The 18,637-nt window shown below is 44.2% G+C and overlaps 1 protein-coding gene across 3 annotated transcripts in view; it reads left to right on the top strand.

Annotated features, from left to right (window-relative positions):
* Window positions 1-16,105, top strand: part of Alas1 (5'-aminolevulinate synthase 1) — a 35,503-nt gene extending 19,398 nt beyond the window's left edge. The window contains exons 1-11 of one of the 3 annotated variants that reach the window (XM_015487088.2): window positions 2,631-2,782; window positions 3,744-3,963; window positions 5,772-5,999; window positions 7,201-7,350; window positions 7,752-7,974; window positions 9,091-9,275; window positions 9,888-10,067; window positions 10,600-10,764; window positions 11,993-12,261; window positions 13,456-13,618; window positions 15,801-16,105. In XM_015487088.2, coding sequence (XP_015342574.1) covers window positions 3,765-3,963; window positions 5,772-5,999; window positions 7,201-7,350; window positions 7,752-7,974; window positions 9,091-9,275; window positions 9,888-10,067; window positions 10,600-10,764; window positions 11,993-12,261; window positions 13,456-13,618; window positions 15,801-15,961 — 1,923 coding nt within the window. In that variant the 5' untranslated portion in view covers window positions 2,631-2,782; window positions 3,744-3,764 and the 3' untranslated portion in view covers window positions 15,962-16,105. Of the gene's footprint in view, window positions 1-2,630; window positions 2,783-3,732; window positions 3,964-5,771; window positions 6,000-7,200; window positions 7,351-7,751; window positions 7,975-9,090; window positions 9,276-9,887; window positions 10,068-10,599; window positions 10,765-11,992; window positions 12,262-13,455; window positions 13,619-15,800 lie in introns of those variants that run through there. The other 2 variants (XM_015487089.2, XM_015487087.2) reach the window with 2 other exon arrangements.
* Window positions 16,106-18,637: the final 2,532 nt, after the last annotated feature.

Raw genomic sequence — 18,637 nt, 5'->3', positions numbered from 1 at the left:
GGGGGGGCGGGAAGGACCAGAAAAAGGAGAGGGGAAGATGAAGGAAGGAGGCAGAGGGAAAGAAGCCGTCCAGGAAAGGGATTGCAACTGGCTCAGCATGGGCCAGACGCATCTCAAAGACAAGAGAGGCAATTCCCACTTCTGATACAGAACCTGAGGCTTGTTCAAGAACTCAGAGTCAGAATGTGGCAGATCTAGGATTAGAATGCATTAGCATCTCGACCTTCAAGGTCTCAAACCTTGACTGAGTAAGGCAGAACATCCCAACATGTGGCTCCAAGACACTCTAACCCCACAGAATCAAAGGAAAATGGCCCAGGAACCTGCATTTTGTGCAATACTCTGGTGGTGGTTCTTCGGGTCCTGACACTGCGAAGTTCTGTGGCTCGTGTAGGGCCTCTCTGGTTTAACCTCCTATCCCATTTTCTGGTTTAACCCCTGTAACAACTATCAGGCTGACTCACATCCCCTATTCCCATAGGCCTGGGCTTTTCCTACTCCAGGCTTCACCCAGCAGTCTCTCAGTGCTCTCTGGATCCACCCTTCCAGCCAGCACCTACTTCTCTTCTGGACGACTTCCTGGTGGCTGGGATCCCCCTCCTTCTTTTTTTTTTTTTTTATAATTTTTTATTGTTGGTTGTTCAAAACATTACAAATTTCTTGACATATCATATTCCACACTTTGATTCAAGTGGGTTATGAACTCCCACCTTCACCCCATACACAGATTGCAGAATCACATCAGTTACACATCCATTGATTTACATATTGCCATACTAGTGTCTGTTGTGCTCCGCTGCCTTTCCCATCCTCCACCATCCCCCCTTCCCCCTCCTTCTTGTTGAAGTAATAGCCTCCTCCATCTGGAATTGTTTACAACATTCTATTTCACTTTTCTTATGAGTCTGCCTGTTTCCCACCCTTTCTATTAAACAGGAAACTCCCAAAGGGCTGGAGTCTGTTGGTTTAAACAATAAGGCTGTGCAATCTATGACTTCACCTAGCCCTCCTGCCAACCACAAGTGGCAGGGCTGGGAGAGCGTTACAAATGAGGAAACCTGGCCTGAGTGAGGCTGTGTGGCCTGCCCATGGCCACAATCATGTAAGATTCAGAGCTGATTTTGGAAACCATGTGTTGCTCCAATGTTCAGTTCTTTCAGCTTCTGCTTTGCCACTGATCACCCAAACAGCCCTGAGAGGCAACCAGAACAGGAGATCCGTTGCCCAGATAAGGAAAATGAAGCTCAGAGAAGAGTAAAGAACCCAACACTAGCTGCCCTGTGTTTGAGTCCAAGGGTTGATCTTTCTCTCTGGTTGATGGGTACTGCCTAGGACTCCCTTAGCAGAATGGAGCCGAGCAGGGTCTTGGACTCCCTGATCAGAGCCCTCATTATGGATTGGTCCCAGTGCCACTCTGGTGCTCCTCTGCAGACGGAAACTCATCTTGCCAGCCTTGTGGCTGGCTGGGGCTTAGAGGGAGGGAATTGGGAAGTACCTGGACACACCTTGGTCGTCATCACTCTGAACTTTGTCCTTGTTATTAATGCTTAGCTGGGGAAGGTGCAACCTGAATGGTCCTTTCCCCAAGTGGAGGAGGACAGCTCTGAGCTTGGCACAGGCCCAGCCTAGCCCAAGCTGGGAAGGGTGTGAAGCAATAAGGTTAAGCTGGGTTCCTGAGAGGTGTGGTCTTGGGAAGCCTCCTTTTGAGGTATGGCCCAGCTCTGAACTCTGGGATGGAATCCTAAACCATCCAGCTGGTGCCCAGAATGGCCAGCAAGGACTTTGGACAACAATCAATGGAAAATAAAAATAATAACAAATATGTGTTAACCCCTAACTGCATGTCATACCCTGTGCAGCTCTCTCCATCACCTGGGTGCTCCAGACTATGAAGTGAGGGTTGAATCCAGCCATGTTTCTCTGTAACCTACTCGGCATCCTCTCATCATCTTTGAACAGAAAGTGCCATTCTGCTTCTGCTTCTTACTCTTCAATTTGCTGCAGCTCCTTGAACCCCCACCAAGACCACTCCGATCCTTGGACGATTCAGAAGCACTTCCTCTGGGAAGTCCTCTCTCGCTGTCACTAAAGCAAGTCCCCAGCGGTGCGGGTTCAGCTTAAGATCCAGTCTCAGTCAGGAGCTTTGTAATGTTTTGAACAACCAATAATAATAAAAAAAAAGATCCAATCTCAGAAACCCTTCCATGTTTTTTTGTTTTGTTTTGTTTTTGTACTGGTGATTGAACCTTGGGGACACTTTACCACTGATCTATATCCCCAGTTCTTTTTGTTTGTTTGTTTAATTTTGAGACAGGATCTCTCTAAATTGCTCAGACTGGCCTCGAACTTGCAATCCTCCTGCCCTGACATCCAGAGTTGCTGGGATTACACGCATGAACCATCACGGCCGGCTAAGAAATCCGTTTTTACTAAGTAGGGCCCCCCCGCCACCCGCAGTTGGACCTAGTGGCACTTCGCCTCCGCTTTTGCCCTTCTATGCCCCACAGTAGCAGCTTTGGGTTCTCAGGTACAGGGTAACCAGACGGTAGGTGGAACCCCAGCGGCAGGGCCTGCCCATTCAGCGCCACCGACTCCCCGAGCGCGATGCAGCGCGCCTGCGCGGAGAAAGGCCGCGCCCGGGGCGCATGCGCAGCAGTCAGTCCCGCCGTATATTAGGGCGACAGCGGTCGCGGCCTCTGGTTGCTCGCGGACAAGGACAACGGTTCGTTTGGACTTCTCCGCTTGAGTGCCTGCCGCCGTCGCCGTCAAGGGTTCCGCGCAGGTGAGGGTCCGCGCTGGGATTCGGCGCCGGCCGCAGGGAGCTGCCGCGAGTCCTGCCAGCCCGGACCCCGCTCCCCCGGCCCCTAGACCCCCTCCCCCATCGTCCCAGTCACCCGCCGCTCTGGGTCAGCGTTCATCCCCCAGATCTTTTGCCTGTTCAGCCGCCTCAGCGTTCCCTTTCGGCCCCCTCGCGACATTCCGCCTTTGGCCGCTTTCGAATTCCCTTCTAATACCCTTCCCGTTATTCTTGTCCCCGGGTAACCTTTGACCTCACTCCCCAGGACCACCACCTCACACCAGACCCAAGTCCCACGATTTTATCGCCCCAGTTTCTGTCCAGGCAGCCCCAGCGCGCTTCCCTTCATTCTCCAGCCTTTCTTTATGCCCCCTTTCTTCTCAGTTCTCCCAGCTCTGGCGGCAGGATCTCCAGGAAATTATTGCTTCAGGGACCCAGGGCTCCCTGGACTCCTTCCTCGGGTTAGGGGACATGGGAATCAGGAGAAAGTCAGGATCGCAGAGTCCTTCCTCAGTGGACGACAAGTGGCTTCTTCCCTAGCTTCACTTCACCTGGGTGTGAGCTAAGGTGTCTTATCTTCACTGTGCATCTCCTTCAAGGAGCTCTGGCCTCCCAAACCTGTTTCTGACTTGTCCCTTTATTTTTCCACCCCCTTGATTATTAATTGTCCTTTTTACTCTATTTGCTCAAGTTAATTTGCAGGTGCTTTTCTGTAGAGCTGGAAAACTAAGAAGTTGTTGAACTGGGTAGATGTGGTCACCACTTCTTTGTTGAGTCCTATGTCAGTGCTGTCCTTGGATATTTTTGAGTGAGATGTGTTAGTATCCCAGGGTACCCTTGGCAAACTGCAGGTGACACCTGAACCCAGTATTGCCTCTTATTTATTTATTTTTTTTGCCTGCTTATTAACAAGCGTTGATGTCACTCATCATCAATCTTTCTACAGGAGCCAGTATACTTTCCAGACATGGAAACTGTTGTTCGCAGATGCCCGTTCTTATCTCGAGTCCCTCAGGCCTTTCTGCAAAAGGCAGGAAAATCTCTGTTGTTTTATGCTCAAAACTGCCCCAAGATGATGGAAGTTGGGTCCAAGCCAGTCCCTCGGGCTGTATCCACTTCAGCAGTACACTGCCAACAGATCAAAGAAACCCCTCCAGCCAGTGAGAGTAAGTATCATAGGCAATGAAGGAGCAGGTGGGCATGTTTGCTCTCATTGCTAGACTAGAAGCAGTCCTAGTCCTCAGTGAGGGCTCTCTCTGTGTGAGGCTCAGCTCTGTGTATGGATTATCTCATATAATTGTTGCCCTAATCCCACAGGTAGGCACTTTTAATGTTCCTGGCTTTAAAGGTGAAATGGTGACCAGTGTTCCATATGATAGGTTTCTGGATTGCATGTCAGTGTCTGTGAGATTTTAGTGTTTCCCTAGTGCCTCATGTAAATATTCAGTTGGAATGTTCCATTTCAGCCTTTCTCTCAATAAATGTTTGGGGTTTGGCCTTTGGCTTTTAAAGTAGTGATTTTTTTTTCCTCTTAAGTTTTTATTTTCTTTTATTATGGCAAAATGCACTTTAGTAAAAGTTTATCATTTTAACAACTTTTAAGTGTACAATCCAGTGGTGTTCAGTATATTCATATTGTTATGCAACCACCACCACCGTCCATCTTTAGAACTTTCTTCATCTTGCCAAACTAAAACTCTGTACCTGTTAAACATTAACTCCCATTCCTCTACCCCCAGCCCCTGGCAACCACCATTCTACTTTCTGTCAATTTGATTGCTCTGGTACCTCATATAAGTGGAAGCCTACAGTCTCTGTTAATGATTTTTTTTTTAATATGTGGATCTGTTTTGTAAATGATTTGTTTTGTTTTTAATAGAGGCCAGAGTTGAATTTGGTCTTGGTCTGGTTCTGCCAGGAGAGGAGGAAGCTTTTCAGATTGCACTTAATCCTAGAGAACATTTCACCTAACAGCTTTTCTTAGGTGTGTTCTCTAGGTGTGGACCAATAAGAAATGAGTGTTCTTTTCTTTAAGAGGGAAGAATTTAATCCATTGTAGGATTTGTTTTCAGGAGTTGCTTGATTGCATAATGTTTGCAGTAATGATGTTTTGAATCCTAAAGCTCTTTGTTTTCCTTTCCCTAGACTTTCTGTAATGAATATGTATTGCTTTTATAATGAATGAAAATAACTGAATTTTCTTTATAGAAAAATTTAATGAGAACTGTAGTAGACACCTTATCCAAGTTATAGGAAAGCTTAGCCAGTGACTCTCACATGAGTATTCCAAAATGATAAAGACAGACTTTTTTAGAAGGAAGGTGAATTAATATTTCAAGGGGGGTAGGGAAGTCATTGTAACCAGAAGCATAATTATCAGGGAGCTGTGTTAAGTCAGCAGCCTCCTTTGATGGATTTAAGTGAAAAAGTAGGTGAGGTATGTGAGTGTGATTTGCCCGTGTTTTTTTTTTCTTAGCATACTAATAGTTTGAACTCTGTTTGACAGCAATCCTATTTCTTTTGTTTAGAAGAACATCAGTAATTATGTTAAGCAACCACAAGCTTCTTTATCAAGAATGTATTTAGAAAATATTAGAGAAAAAAATTATATGAATACTTTCATTTACCTTAGAGTATGTTCCTGTCCTGAAATGCATTAAGTGGATATAGGGTAGAAATTACTGGCAGTTATACAAATCAAGAACTCTGGAAAAATGGTACTTTTTGGATTTATAGGGAGAAATACTATAGTTCAAGAGATAACTAGAATATGCCAGTGAACCCTTCAAGAAGTGGGGTTTTCAGTGGGGAAGATGGGAAAATAGAGCTATTAGCAGAACCTAATAAATAAGCTTGTGTCTGGATTTTAAAGTAGAATTAATTGTAAAGTTTATCTTTGAGGCAATAAAGAGAAAAAATCTTGTGTACTGTATAAGCAGATTCAATGCCTCACTTTTTCCATTTTCTCTCTCAGAAGACAAAACTGCCAAAGCCAAGGTCCAGCAGGCTCCTGACAGATCCCAGCAGACTCCAAATGGCACACAGCTTCCGTCTGGACACCACTCGCCTGCCATGAGCCAGGGCACTGCAAGCAAATGCCCTTTCCTGGCAGCACAAATGAGCCAGACGGGCAGCAACGTCTTCTGCAAAGCCAGTCTGGAGCTTCAGGAGGATGTGCAGGAAATGCATGCCGTGAGGAAAGGTAACAGAGGAGATGCAAACCATGAGGAAGAGTGCAGAGGTCCTTTGGCTCCTGAGACAGATTTGTGTGTGAGCTGTTATTAGCGTGACATTTGTGTAAACACCTTCCCCTTTTAGGACAAAGGAGGAAGGTCCTTAAGATAGAGGACTGTGTTGCAAAATGTGGGACTTTCTAGTGAGTAATGTGTAGGATGTGGCTATCTTTACAATAACTGCTTGATTTCTGAAAATAACCTGCAATCTTTAGCTACTGTCAACTGTCCTTTGTCCCTTTAGTTTTTCCCTCTGTAGTCATTTGGTAGGATAAAAGGTAGAAAACAGTGTTACTGCAGTGAATGCATATCCTAGGACTCCTGATCTCTGTGTCCTACAGATGGTCATTGAGTGGCAACCTTAATTCCAGCTGAGTATCCACAGCCCCCTGAAAACCTCACTGACAGCAATTGTGCATATGGCCAAAATTCTTTTCTGTGAACTCTATAGAGATTGGGGTGGGCAGTGGAATGGGTGGAGTGGAAAAGGCACGCCCATCAGCAAGAAAGCTTTGGACTTCAATGTTTATTAAAGCAGGCTAGTAGCTTTGAAAACAAAATAGCACCAAAAGTCAGCTATTACAATACATAAACTAGAAGAAGAGATGCTGCATTATATACTCAGTTACAGCTATTACAACTAACTATGGTTGTGATCCGCTTTTTTGTGAACTAAGTAGTAGCCTTTTTTTTTTGAAGGGGGGCGCTGGAGATTGAACTCAGGGACTCTTTACCATTGAGGTACATTCCCAGTCCTTTTCTCATGTGGAAATTGGTCTCAAATTTGCAGTCCACTATTCACCTGCCTCATTCCCTTGAGTCACTGGGATTACAGATGTGTGTGTGCCACCACACCCAGCAGTAAGCCTTTTTTTTTTTTTTTTAGTACTGAGGATTGAACCCAGGGGTGCATAACCACTGAGCCACATCCCCAGCCCTTTTTTAAATTTTATTTAGAGACAGAGTCTCACTGAGTTGCTAAATGCCTTACCAAGTTGCTGAGGCTGGCTTTGAACTCATGATCCTCCTGCCTCAGCCTCCTAAGCCACTGGGTTTACAGGTGTGCACCACTGAGCCTTACAGTAAGCTATTTTTGATGGTGTGTCTGGAAAGTATTGTGAACTTGAAATCAAATGTTGATCCCATTTGCTTCTTGTTCTTGTGTTATAGAGGTTGCCCAAACCTCAGTGAACCCCAATGTGATCAATGTGAAGACTGATGGAGAGGATCCAAGTGAATTGCTTAAGAACTTCCAGGATATCATGCGAAAGCAAAGGCCGGAAAGAGTGTCTCACCTTCTTCAAGATAACTTGCCAAAATGTAAGTCTCATTGTCATTTGCCTGATGCAGGAAAGAGTTTGCAACTTAAATGTACCTCAGATTAGAATAAAATTGAATGTCGAGTTAAGGATTAAAAGCCATGATCCTTGCTTGAGTGAGTAGATACTCAGTCTTGGTGATTATTGGTGACTACTAAGTGCTGTTGGTAGCTCACCTTCTCTCTTTTAATACCCCATCACCTACCTACTGGGGACTGGGCCAAACACTTCATACATATAAGTCTTGTTTACCCCTCACAAGATGAGGACGTGAAGTAACTTGCCCAGAACCTCCCCGCTATAAAATGGCTATTCTGGAATTTGAACTCAGGACTTACCTTCCCCCAAACACAGATATGCTTCTGAATCATCAGACTCTACTGTCTTTTGTTTGTTTTTTAGCTGTTTCTACTTTTCAGTATGATCGTTTCTTTGAGAAGAAAATTGATGAGAAAAAAAGTGACCACACCTACCGAATTTTTAAAACTGTTAACCGGAAAGCACACATCTTCCCCATGGCAGATGACTATTCGGATTCCCTCATTACCAAAAAGCAGGTGTCGGTCTGGTGCAGTAATGACTACCTAGGGATGAGTCGTCACCCACGGGTGTGTGGGGCAGTTGTGTAAGTAGCCCTCAGCTTTCAAATGCTGCTGTCATTATTTGGCAAGACATTGAAAATTTTTATAGGTTGGATCTTTTGTAGGGGGTATGTTCAGCAACTGGAAGTGTGCCATAGCAAAATATTATTCTTAGTCTTCAAAAATACCTACAGGTTACTTTTAGAGAAATAATTTGCAGGTAGTGGTAGAGCTTCATAGCATGTGAGGGTTTGAACTTACTGGCTCATTAACTATGTACATTAGTTCACTTCCTACCATTCCACAAGTGAGTGTGCCTTTAACACCAAACAGCATTGCTTTTACAGAAACATCCTTGATTGTGGCCGCAGGTGGAGAAATATAAATCTAGCTGCACTAGAGGAAAAGCTATTTAAGAAGGATGATAGATTTCATCATTCATGTCCTTCAGGAGGATTGCCATGGCTAGGGATGCTTGAGAGAGTTGCTGGCCAAATTCTTCAAGAGGCTTTCTAAAGGGCTGGGGATAGAGTTTTGTGGTAGAGTGCTTGGCTTGGCATGTGCCAGGTCCTGGGTTCAATCCCTAGTACAGCCAAAAACACAAGCAAAAAAAAAAAAAAAAAAGGTTTGCTAAAGAGCATATCTCTGCCACCCAAGATTCAGCAATAAATGTATATCTTGATATAATATGACTGGTTTATAGTCCCTCTAGAGTTTGCTTTCTTTTAACATGTTGTACTATTGGAAGGAATAGTATTTCTTAGAGGAAGGAGACCTTAATATAAATTAACTTAGCTAATACTAAGTATTAAGTTACTAGTACATGAACATTGTACTTGATGATCCATAGAAATATCCATCATTCCAGTGAGACACCTTCCCTACTTATCTGAAGATGAAGTCAGTTGAACCTTCCAACCCAAAGATTTCACAGTGAGGGGGAGTTTCTAGATCAACACAAGTTTCCGTCTTCTGAATCCTGGAAAGAGGACTATTTACATAGTGTTTAGAACCATAAGCTTAGGAACTGGGGTTGTAGCTCGGTGGTAGAGCACTTGTCTAGCACTTGTGAGCCTCTGGATTCAATCTTCAGCTCCACATAAAAATAAATTACAAAAAAAGAACAATGAGCTTTATTATTATTATTTTCTTTTAAACAGGGAGACTTTGAAACAACATGGTGCTGGGGCAGGCGGTACTAGGAATATTTCTGGAACTAGTAAATTCCATGTGGATCTGGAACGGGAGCTGGCTGACCTCCATGGGAAAGATGCAGCACTCTTGTTTTCCTCATGTTTTGTGGCCAATGACTCAACCCTCTTCACTCTGGCTAAGATGATGCCAGGTAAGGAAGGGGGTACTCTTGAGTGAGAAACTTGATACCAAGGAAGATTAATAAAGGTCATGTCCTTAAGATAACCATCTCAGATGTGCTTTGCATTCTAAGAAGTTCCTTTGGGAGAATCTCTTAATTTTTAGTTATCTGTTGATTGAGTTTGGAGTGAGGCACACCGATTTAAAAACATATTAATTACTCACAACAAGAGTATTCTATACCTCTGGACCTTCTCAAAGAAGCACTAGCCAAGCGTGGTAACACACGCTTGTAATCCCAGCTTCCTAAGAGGGGCCATGTCAGGAGGATTATAAGTTTGAGGCCAGCCTCAGCAATTTAGTGAGACCCTGTATCCAAATAAAAAATAAAAAGGACTGGAGATGTAGCTCAGTGGTAGAGCACCTCTGGGTTCAGTCCCCAACTGCCACCCCCTGCCCACATACATACACAAAGAAAGAAACAGTAATTTTATATCAGGAAAAAAAATGGCACATTTTTTTTTTTTTTCCCTAATGAGCATTTAAAGTTATTTTCAGGAAAAGTCTGTGGTTCTCTGTCTAGGAAATAATTTGTCTTTGATGCAGATGGCAATAAACAGCATTTTTTTTGCTTTCATGGTAGGTTGTGAGATATACTCTGATTCTGGGAACCATGCCTCCATGATTCAAGGGATTCGGAACAGCCGGGTGCCAAAGTATATCTTCCGCCACAATGACGTCAGCCATCTTAGAGAACTGCTGCAAAGATCTGACCCCTCAATCCCTAAGATTGTTGCATTTGAAACTGTTCATTCAATGGATGGTAAGTTTAAATTGAGGCTAATCTAAAACTTAAGATGAAAAACTGAGGCTGAATTCTTTAGAGCTAGTTTTTAGAGTGTGTGGTTAGTATGCACAGGGTCTTAGATGTGATCTCCAAAACCAAAAAAAGGTATCTTTTGCATTGCATTTATTCTCTGTTGAGATTCCAGAATTGGTGGACATTGTGTAGATTTGGGTGAATGTATATTTTCTACTCTGGCTTTTACCAAGCTCTAAAACCCCAAGGTAAATTACAAATAGGAAGAAGTTCATTTTCTTCCCCAAATTAAAAATGGTATCTGAGGGTTGGGGTTATAGCTCAGTGGTCGAGTGCTTGCCTAGCACATGTGAGGCACTGAGTTTGATCCTTAGCACCACATAAAAATAAAATAAATAAAATGAAATATTGGGTTCATTTGCAACTTAAAAAAAAAAAGATATCTGAGAATGTAAGTTACTCTGTTCTGACTCTAAACAAAACAGAAATTTCTGAAATGTCAAGCTCTTTAGAGTGGTCTCTGATCTTTCCTCAGGGGCAGTGTGCCCACTGGAAGAGCTATGTGATGTAGCCCATGAGTTTGGAGCAATCACCTTTGTGGATGAGGTCCATGCAGTGGGGCTGTATGGGGCTCGAGGTGGAGGGATTGGTGATCGGGATGGAGTCATGCCAAAAATGGACATCATTTCTGGAACACTTGGTATGTGTACTTTGTATGTTCTGTCATCTGCACTAAAAGTACATTATCTTAACAGTGCCAAGGACTGGCTTGACTAACTGGGATTGGGTGAGAAGATGGTGTGAGAGCATGCAAAGCTTGCCTTTGCTTGTAAGAAGAGCCTAAAGAGATAAAAATGTAGGTTGTACACATTTGAGGGTGTTTTTAAGCCTTCGGCAGTTGGCAAGGCAGTTGGAAACACATGTATCAGTCAACCAAAGTGCCAAGTTAAGGCCTACACTTAGTAAAGGATGGGCAGGCAACAAAGAGTGTCCTTCAGCCCTGTCAAGGGGTCTGAGAGCTTCCTGCAGGCTCAGAGAACTTGGGGCTCTCAGGGGAGCCCTTCCAGGGGAAAGAGGCTTGCTCACCTGGCTCAATTCCATCCATTCTTTCCTTTTAATGCATTCTTAGGACATGGTGTTTTTGAAGGTTTGATCATTGAGAGATGGCAAAACCTGGAGGGAGAAATTTTCCACTCTAGGAGTTTAAAACCTCCCAGCCCTCCCTCCTGTGGTTCAGCAAGAAATGTTAATTGCAGAACATCATGTTAAGATCTCTGAGAATTCTTCTGGAGTCCTAATCCTGAAACTTGAGATTCGTGTTATGTAAAGGACTTGAGAATTGAAAAACAAGTCTGGCCCTCAATCAGACCTAACAGGTTCTGAGTTTTTGTATTCATCTGGCAAATTCTAATTGTTCATAGTTTTGTTTGCTTAAGTGGGAAGCAACAGGGGTCACATCGTAACAGCTAATGCCTTAGCTGGGTAATGATGTTGCAGGGTAATGCTTACAGGGTGATGTGAGCACTGCAACTCAAAATCCCATTCCAGAGAGCATGGAGTGCAGAAGAGGAGAAATGGAGCTTTGCTGGCTTGCAGAGTAGGAAGCCTGAGTGGGAGAAGCAGGTGAAAATAAAAGGGTGGGAGGAGAGGCAGCTTCCTGATCCCTGGGCACACTGAGACCAGTCACAAGGCTCCCAGCCTGCTCTGGAGACCGGCTTTCTGAGCTTGGCCATGTGACTTTGGACAGGATCCTTACATAATCTTTTTCAGTTGTTCTCTCATAAACATGAGTGGACATCCCTTTACTTCTGTCAGTCTTGGTTCAAAGAAAGAAGATAAGGAGAAAAGTAAATGTGTTGAGGCTCTGCAACACCTTGCTGTGTACATTTTGAAGCTATTGCTGATATAATGAGACTCTCTCTTCCTAGGCAAAGCCTTTGGCTGCGTTGGTGGGTATATTGCAAGCACCAGTTCTCTGATAGACACCGTACGGTCCTATGCGGCTGGTTTCATCTTCACTACTTCCCTGCCACCCATGCTGCTAGCTGGAGCCCTGGAGTCTGTGAGGATCCTGAAAAGTGCAGAGGGTCGGGCCCTTCGCCGCCAGCACCAGCGCAATGTTAAACTCATGAGGCAGATGCTAATGGATGCTGGCCTCCCGGTCGTCCACTGCCCCAGTCACATCATCCCTGTGCGGGTAATGGCCTGACTGTGATTGGAAACCTTGGGGGCTGCACCTCCGTACATGATGTGCGGATGTTCTGGTTTCCTTTTCCTGAAATTGGTCTTAGGCAGGGTGACTTCTGGGGCTAAGGGCTGCAACTAGTGGCCCACTGCAGTATATCTGCCTTTGGCTGCCTTACAGTGAGAATGAAGCCAGCCTTTCGACCCAGCAGGCTGAAGCAGAGCTTCCCTCTCCAGATCACTGAACTTAATAGGGTAAACACAGCTCATATCTGGAAAGCTGCAGAAGCCTATAGAGAACATAGTTGTGTAAAATAAGCAGGTTTATACATCCTGGGAATGAAGACTAGCTGGTTTGAGAAACACTGGCTTGGGCTGAGATTGTGGCTCAGTGGTAGAGCGCTTGCCTAGCATGTGTGAAGCACTGGGTTCGATCCCCGGCACACATAAAAATAAACAAATAAAATAAAAGGTATTGTGTCCATCTACAACTAAAGAAAAAATATTAAAGAAAAAGAAAAGTGCTGGCTTCCCCATGTGAGGCCTGGGAGGGGAGCCTTGTGAGGTTTACTTTTTATGTGCTTAGGTTCTCTAGTTGTCCCTGAATCAGCTTCTTTAAATTGCAAGTGTTGGACCAAGCAGGGTAGCACACCTGTAATCCCAGTACTTCAGGAGGCTGAGGCAGGAGGATTAAAAGCTTGAGGCCAGCCAGGCGGGGTGGCACGCACCTGTAATCCCAGCAGCTTGGGAGGCTGAGGCAGGAGGATTGTGAATTCAAAGCCAGCCTCAGCAATGGCGAGGCACTAAGCAACTCAGTGAGAGGCTGTCTTTAAATAAAATACAAAATAGGGCTGGGGATATGGCTCAGTGGCTGAGTGCTCCTGAGTTCAATCCTCTGTACCCCCCGCCCCCCCCCCCAAAAACAGCTGGGGGCCAGCCTGGGCAACTTGGCAAGACCCTGTCTCATAAAGGGCTAGAAATGTGACTCAGTGACCCTGGTTCAATCCCCAGTACTGAAAATAAATAAATAGATAGATAGTTAGATAGATACATAGTAGGGGTTTGGGCAGTTGTCCCTCTCCACCAAGCTTGTACATACTACCACAGTATGACCTTAAGCCTGAGCCTCACAGGCACTCTGTGGTTATCTTCTGTAAGAGATAGCCAGTCCTATTCTGACCCTACTTTATGCTCTCTTGGAACTTAGGTTGCCGATGCTGCTAAAAACACAGAAGTCTGTGATGAAATGATGAGCCGACATAACATCTATGTCCAAGCCATCAATTACCCCACAGTGCCACGTGGGGAGGAGCTCCTACGGATTGCTCCCACCCCTCACCACACACCACAGATGATGAACTACTTCCTTGGTGAGTACCTGCAGAGTTGGGGGAGCCTCCCTGAAACCTTGTGTCTGTCTGTGCAGTGTTTATCACTGAAGCCTTTCAGAGGCAAGCAAATTTGTTTCTTCATTTTTCATGTAATTAAGAATGCCCTCAGATTGGGGAGTGAAGGGAGGGGAGGTGACATGGGGTAGGAATGATAGTAGAATGAATCAGACATTATTACCCTGTGTGTATATATGATTACATGACCCGTGTAACTCTATATCATGTACAACCAGACGAATGAGAAATTGTACTCCATTTATGTATGATGTGTCAAATTGCATTCTATTGTTATGTATAACTAATTAGAACAAATTTTTAAAAAAAGAATGCTCTCAGATGGTACAAGACTCTAAAAGTCATTTAATTGTTTGACTCAGCTTTAAGAGCATGCAGTGTCCTTCTGGAAACTCTGAGGGAGCCTGTAAGTCCACTCTGTGTGTTCTTAGGACTGCCTGCTTAAGGGTACATCAATGGCTGTCACTGGGGAGGAGAGGTCTCTAAAGGCATGGATCTGCCCTTGGACCCCAGAGTCTAGCTTACATGCTCTCCACATGTGGTCTTGAACCAACCCTACACCTTACCGCTTCTGATAAAAAATTTTTCTCAACATTTTATACAGCTCAATACTGCTGCTCCCTAGCCCCTGTGTCCAACCCAAAGGCAGAGACTGCCACAGATTGCCATTGCCTCAAAAGGGTATTACTCCTGGGCCTTCCCAAGATGGGAGACTTTAGACAGACTCGTGCTGTTTTCACAGGTCTATAATTGTAGCTACTTGGGTGGGTGAGGCAGGAGGATCACAAGTTAGAGAACAGCCTGGGCAACTTTAGTGAGATCCTGTCTCAAAAGAAAAATTTAAAAGGACTGGGAATTTAGCTTAGTGTTAGAGTACTTACCTAACAAGTATGAAGCCCTGGGTTCAATCCCTAGTACTGGAGGAAAAATAAAAAGCTCAGCTTTTTTAATTTGTTTTGGTTTTGGTTTTAGGTGTCAGGGATTGTACCTAGTGCCTTGTGAATGTTAAGCACACACTTTACTACTGAACCATGCCCCCAACTCCCAAAATGCTCAAGTATGGTAATAAAGCAACATCTGACCTGAAGGCTTGGGAAATAAGGCCCAACTCTTTTTAAAAATTGTTACGGTAGCTTTTTTGAGATATAATTCACATGCCATAAAATTCACCTATACAGTCTGGCTGGGGTTGTAGCTCAGTGGTAGACCACTTGCCTAGCACATATGAGGCACTGGGTTCGATCGCCAGCACCACATAAAAATAAACAAAATAAAGGTATTGTGTCCATTTGTTTGTTTAAAACAAATAAACAAACTGTACAGTTCAGTGGGTTTTAGCCTCATTCGCATTGTTGTGCATCCATCACCTCTGATTCAAGAACATTTTCACCACTCCAGAGAGAAAAACCCCATATCCATTAGCAATCACTTCCCTTTGCCAGGTCCTGTCCACCACTAATGTACTTTCTGTCTGTCTGGATTTGCCTATTCTAGACATTTCATGTAAGTGGAACCATATGGTATGTGGTGCTTGATGCCAGAACTCTTCACAGCACAATGTTTTCAAAGTTCATCGATGTTGTAGCATTGATCAGCACTACATTTCTTTCTTTTCTTTTTCTTTCTTTCTCCCCAGTACTAGAGATTCAACCCAAGGCTTCACATATGTTAGACAAGTGCTCTACCACTGAGCTACATCCCCAACCCTTCATTTTTAATTTTTATTTTATATTAAGACAGGGTCTTGATAAGTTGTCCACGCTAACTTAGAACTTCTAATCCTCCTGCCTCAGCCTCCAAAGTTGTTGACATTACATGTGTGCACCACCATGCCTGGCTCCACTTTCACATTTTGTTTTTCCATCAGTTGACTTTTAAAAAATATATATCTATTTATTTTTTTTAGTTGTAGTTGGACACAATATCATTATTTTATTTATTTATTTTTATATGGTGCTGTGGATCCAACCCAGGGCCTCACACGTGCTAAATGAGCGCTCTACCCCTGAGCCACAACCCCAGCCCCAGTTGACCGTTTTGAATAATGCTGCTGTGAATGTTCATGTACAAGTTTTTGTGTGGATATGTTTTCATTTCTCTCGGACAGATACTCCCTATAATATTTAAAAATTATTTCTCCTCATAGAGAATCTGCTTGCCACGTGGAAGCGAGTGGGGTTGGAACTGAAGCCACATTCTTCAGCAGAGTGCAACTTCTGCAGGAGGCCACTGCATTTTGAAGTGATGAGTGAAAGAGAAAAATCTTATTTCTCAGGCCTGAGCAAGTTGGTGTCTGCTCAGGCCTGAGTGTGACCTCAGTTACTCCATATAACTCAGCCATTATCATATCCAGATAGTCGTCAGAACTGTCTTTATATGATGCATTAAATTATATTAAATCTTAATCTATAGTTAAAATATAGTCCTGAAAATAAATTCTTGTTTAAGTGATAAGTATTCCTGCTATTGGCTACTGAATCAAAAAATAATTTGAATTCAATTTGTATTATAGAGATATATAAACCATAATGGCTGCAGACCCTGCTGGAGTGTCAGAAACTCCTCCTCTGCTTGAACCTTATCACCTCTTTAACACCTTCTGCACCCATGGAGGACCCAGCAGCACCCAACAATCAAACAGTTCTGAAAGCAGTGACACCACTGTGCAGCTGATTTTATATTTTTGCCCTCACAATCTGGACTAGGCAGTCCGTGCATATCAGCAGTCTTGCTGCAGCTCTTTCCCCGCAATTTCCCTCTCCACCTCTGCCTTGACCTCATAACTTACCACTAAAAGTTGAACTATCAGGAGGGACAGGCTTGCCCTTGCCCACCACATCCCCCAGGCTGATGGCTTCCTGACATGTAGTCAGGTCTTCCCTGGCAAAACTCGAGGGGTTTGTGTGCCTCACCCTGAACCTCTGGGCTTGTATTTTGGGTCTTCCTGCTTCTTGCACATTCCTACAGCTATCCCTTGTTTTTACTGTCGTGAATTTCTCCCCTTCCACTGGCCCATTCCCATGGGCATGCAGTAGGCTTCTTCACCCATCTTAGCAATAAGCAAGCTCTCCTTCAGGATAGACCCCCTTATAGCTGTCGCCTCTCTATTCTGCACTTTCTGCATCACCTTCCCCATCAGTCTTGTCATCCCTGTTCCTATAGAGGCTGTTCTTTTCTCACCACATCTTCTGTGTCTTGCAAAATCCAGTGACCTATCCTATCTTCTTTTCATTGGATCCCTCGGTGGTATTGGAGGTGGCTGACCTTGGCCTTTTTTAAAAAAAAAACAGATTCCTCACCTAAGCTTCTATTCCACTAACCTCTCTTGATTGTCTTCCTCCTTCGTGAGCTGGTTCTCCTCGGTCTGTTTGGATCCTCTTGTGAATGTTGATGACCCCAGTGGGCTCATTTCTGATGCATGCAACACTTCCCACCCCATGTGATCTGTCGTGGGCTATCAGTTCCATCTGCATGCAACCACCTACCACCTCTGGGTAGCAAGCAAGAACGATCTAGGCCCACACTGGTTTAGGCAGCACCCCGAGTCTGCCCACCCCTGCTGCCCATGTGGTCTGACATCTACCCAGGTGCTCAGGCCTCTCATTTGGAAGTCAGCTCTGTCCTTCCATCACATGTACACTGTTAGCAAGTCCTCTGAGTTCTTACTCTAAACACATCTCAGGCCAGGCCACTCTTACCTCCTCCACTGCTGCCAAATTACTCCAACAGTGGCCTGAGAGGTCTTATTAAAAAAAAAAAAAAAAAGTCAAATCATGTTCCTCCTCTGTAGAAAACATTCCTGAGTCTTCCAGTTGGAGTGAGATTAAATTCTAAAATCCTTTCACAGGCTGGCCATGTTGGGGTTGGGCTCCCATCCAGCTTCCAGCCTCATCTTTCATCCATCCTTATTTACCCACTCTCTGTTTATATTAATGTTGGGGCTCACTTCTGGGTCCCAAATACTAAAGTTCTTTCAGCCATTCTTTATCTGTCTGGATTTTCTTGCCCTGGATCATGGTGTTTTAGTCAGCTTTTTTGTTGCTATGACTAAAAATCCTGACAAGAACAATTAGAGAATGTAAAGTTTCTTTGGATGCTCATGGTTTCAGAGGTCTCAGTCCATTGACAGCCAGTTCCATTCCTAGGGGCTTGAGATGAGGCAGAACATCATGGAGGAAGAGTGTGGCAGAGGAAAGCAGCTGGGAACATGGTGCCAGGAAGCAGAGAGAGCTAAACTCAGCTCACAAGATACATACCCCAGGGGCTAGAGTCATAGCTCAGTGGTAGAGCACTTCCTCACATGAGTGAGGCACCACATAAAAGTAAATAAATAAAATACAAATATTGTATCCATCTACAACTAAAAAAAAAAAAAAATACCCCAAAGGCAGGCCCTCCTCCTCCAACTGCACCCTGCCTTCCTTCAGTAACCACTCAGTTAATCCTTATCAAGGGATTAAGTCACTAATTGGGTTGAAATAACCCAGTTATTTCATGTCTAAGCCTTCTTGCATTGTTTCACACATGAGCTTTAGAGGAACACCTAATATCTAAATCATAACACATGGTGTGACCACCTCTCTTCACTCAGGATAAGGGTGAGACCCCCCCAGATACATGAGCTAACTGTCTTTATTTATTTAGGTATTTGGAATTGAGCCCAGGGGTGCTTTACCACTGAGCTACATTTCCAACACTTTGTATTTTTTATTTTGAGACAAAGTCTCACTAAGTTTCTTAGGGCCTCACCAAATTGCTGTGGCTAGCTTTGAACTTCTGATTCTCCTGCCTCAGCCCTTTGAGTTGCTGAGATTATAGGTGCATGCCCCTGCACCCAGATCACTCACTGATCCTTGCTTTTTTTTTTTTTTTTGGTACTGGGGATTGAACCCAGGGGCACTTTACCACTGAGCTATATCCTCAGCCCTTTTTATTTTTTATTTTGAGACAATCTTGCTAGTTGCTTATGAAAGAAAAGTGGTG

The sequence above is a fragment of the Marmota marmota genome, unplaced genomic scaffold, assembly GCF_001458135.2.
Source record: "Marmota marmota marmota unplaced genomic scaffold, marMar, whole genome shotgun sequence".
NCBI lineage: Eukaryota > Metazoa > Chordata > Mammalia > Rodentia > Sciuridae > Marmota > Marmota marmota.
Note: the sequence above shows the minus strand (reverse complement) of the source record. Positions and strands in the feature narration are given on the sequence as shown.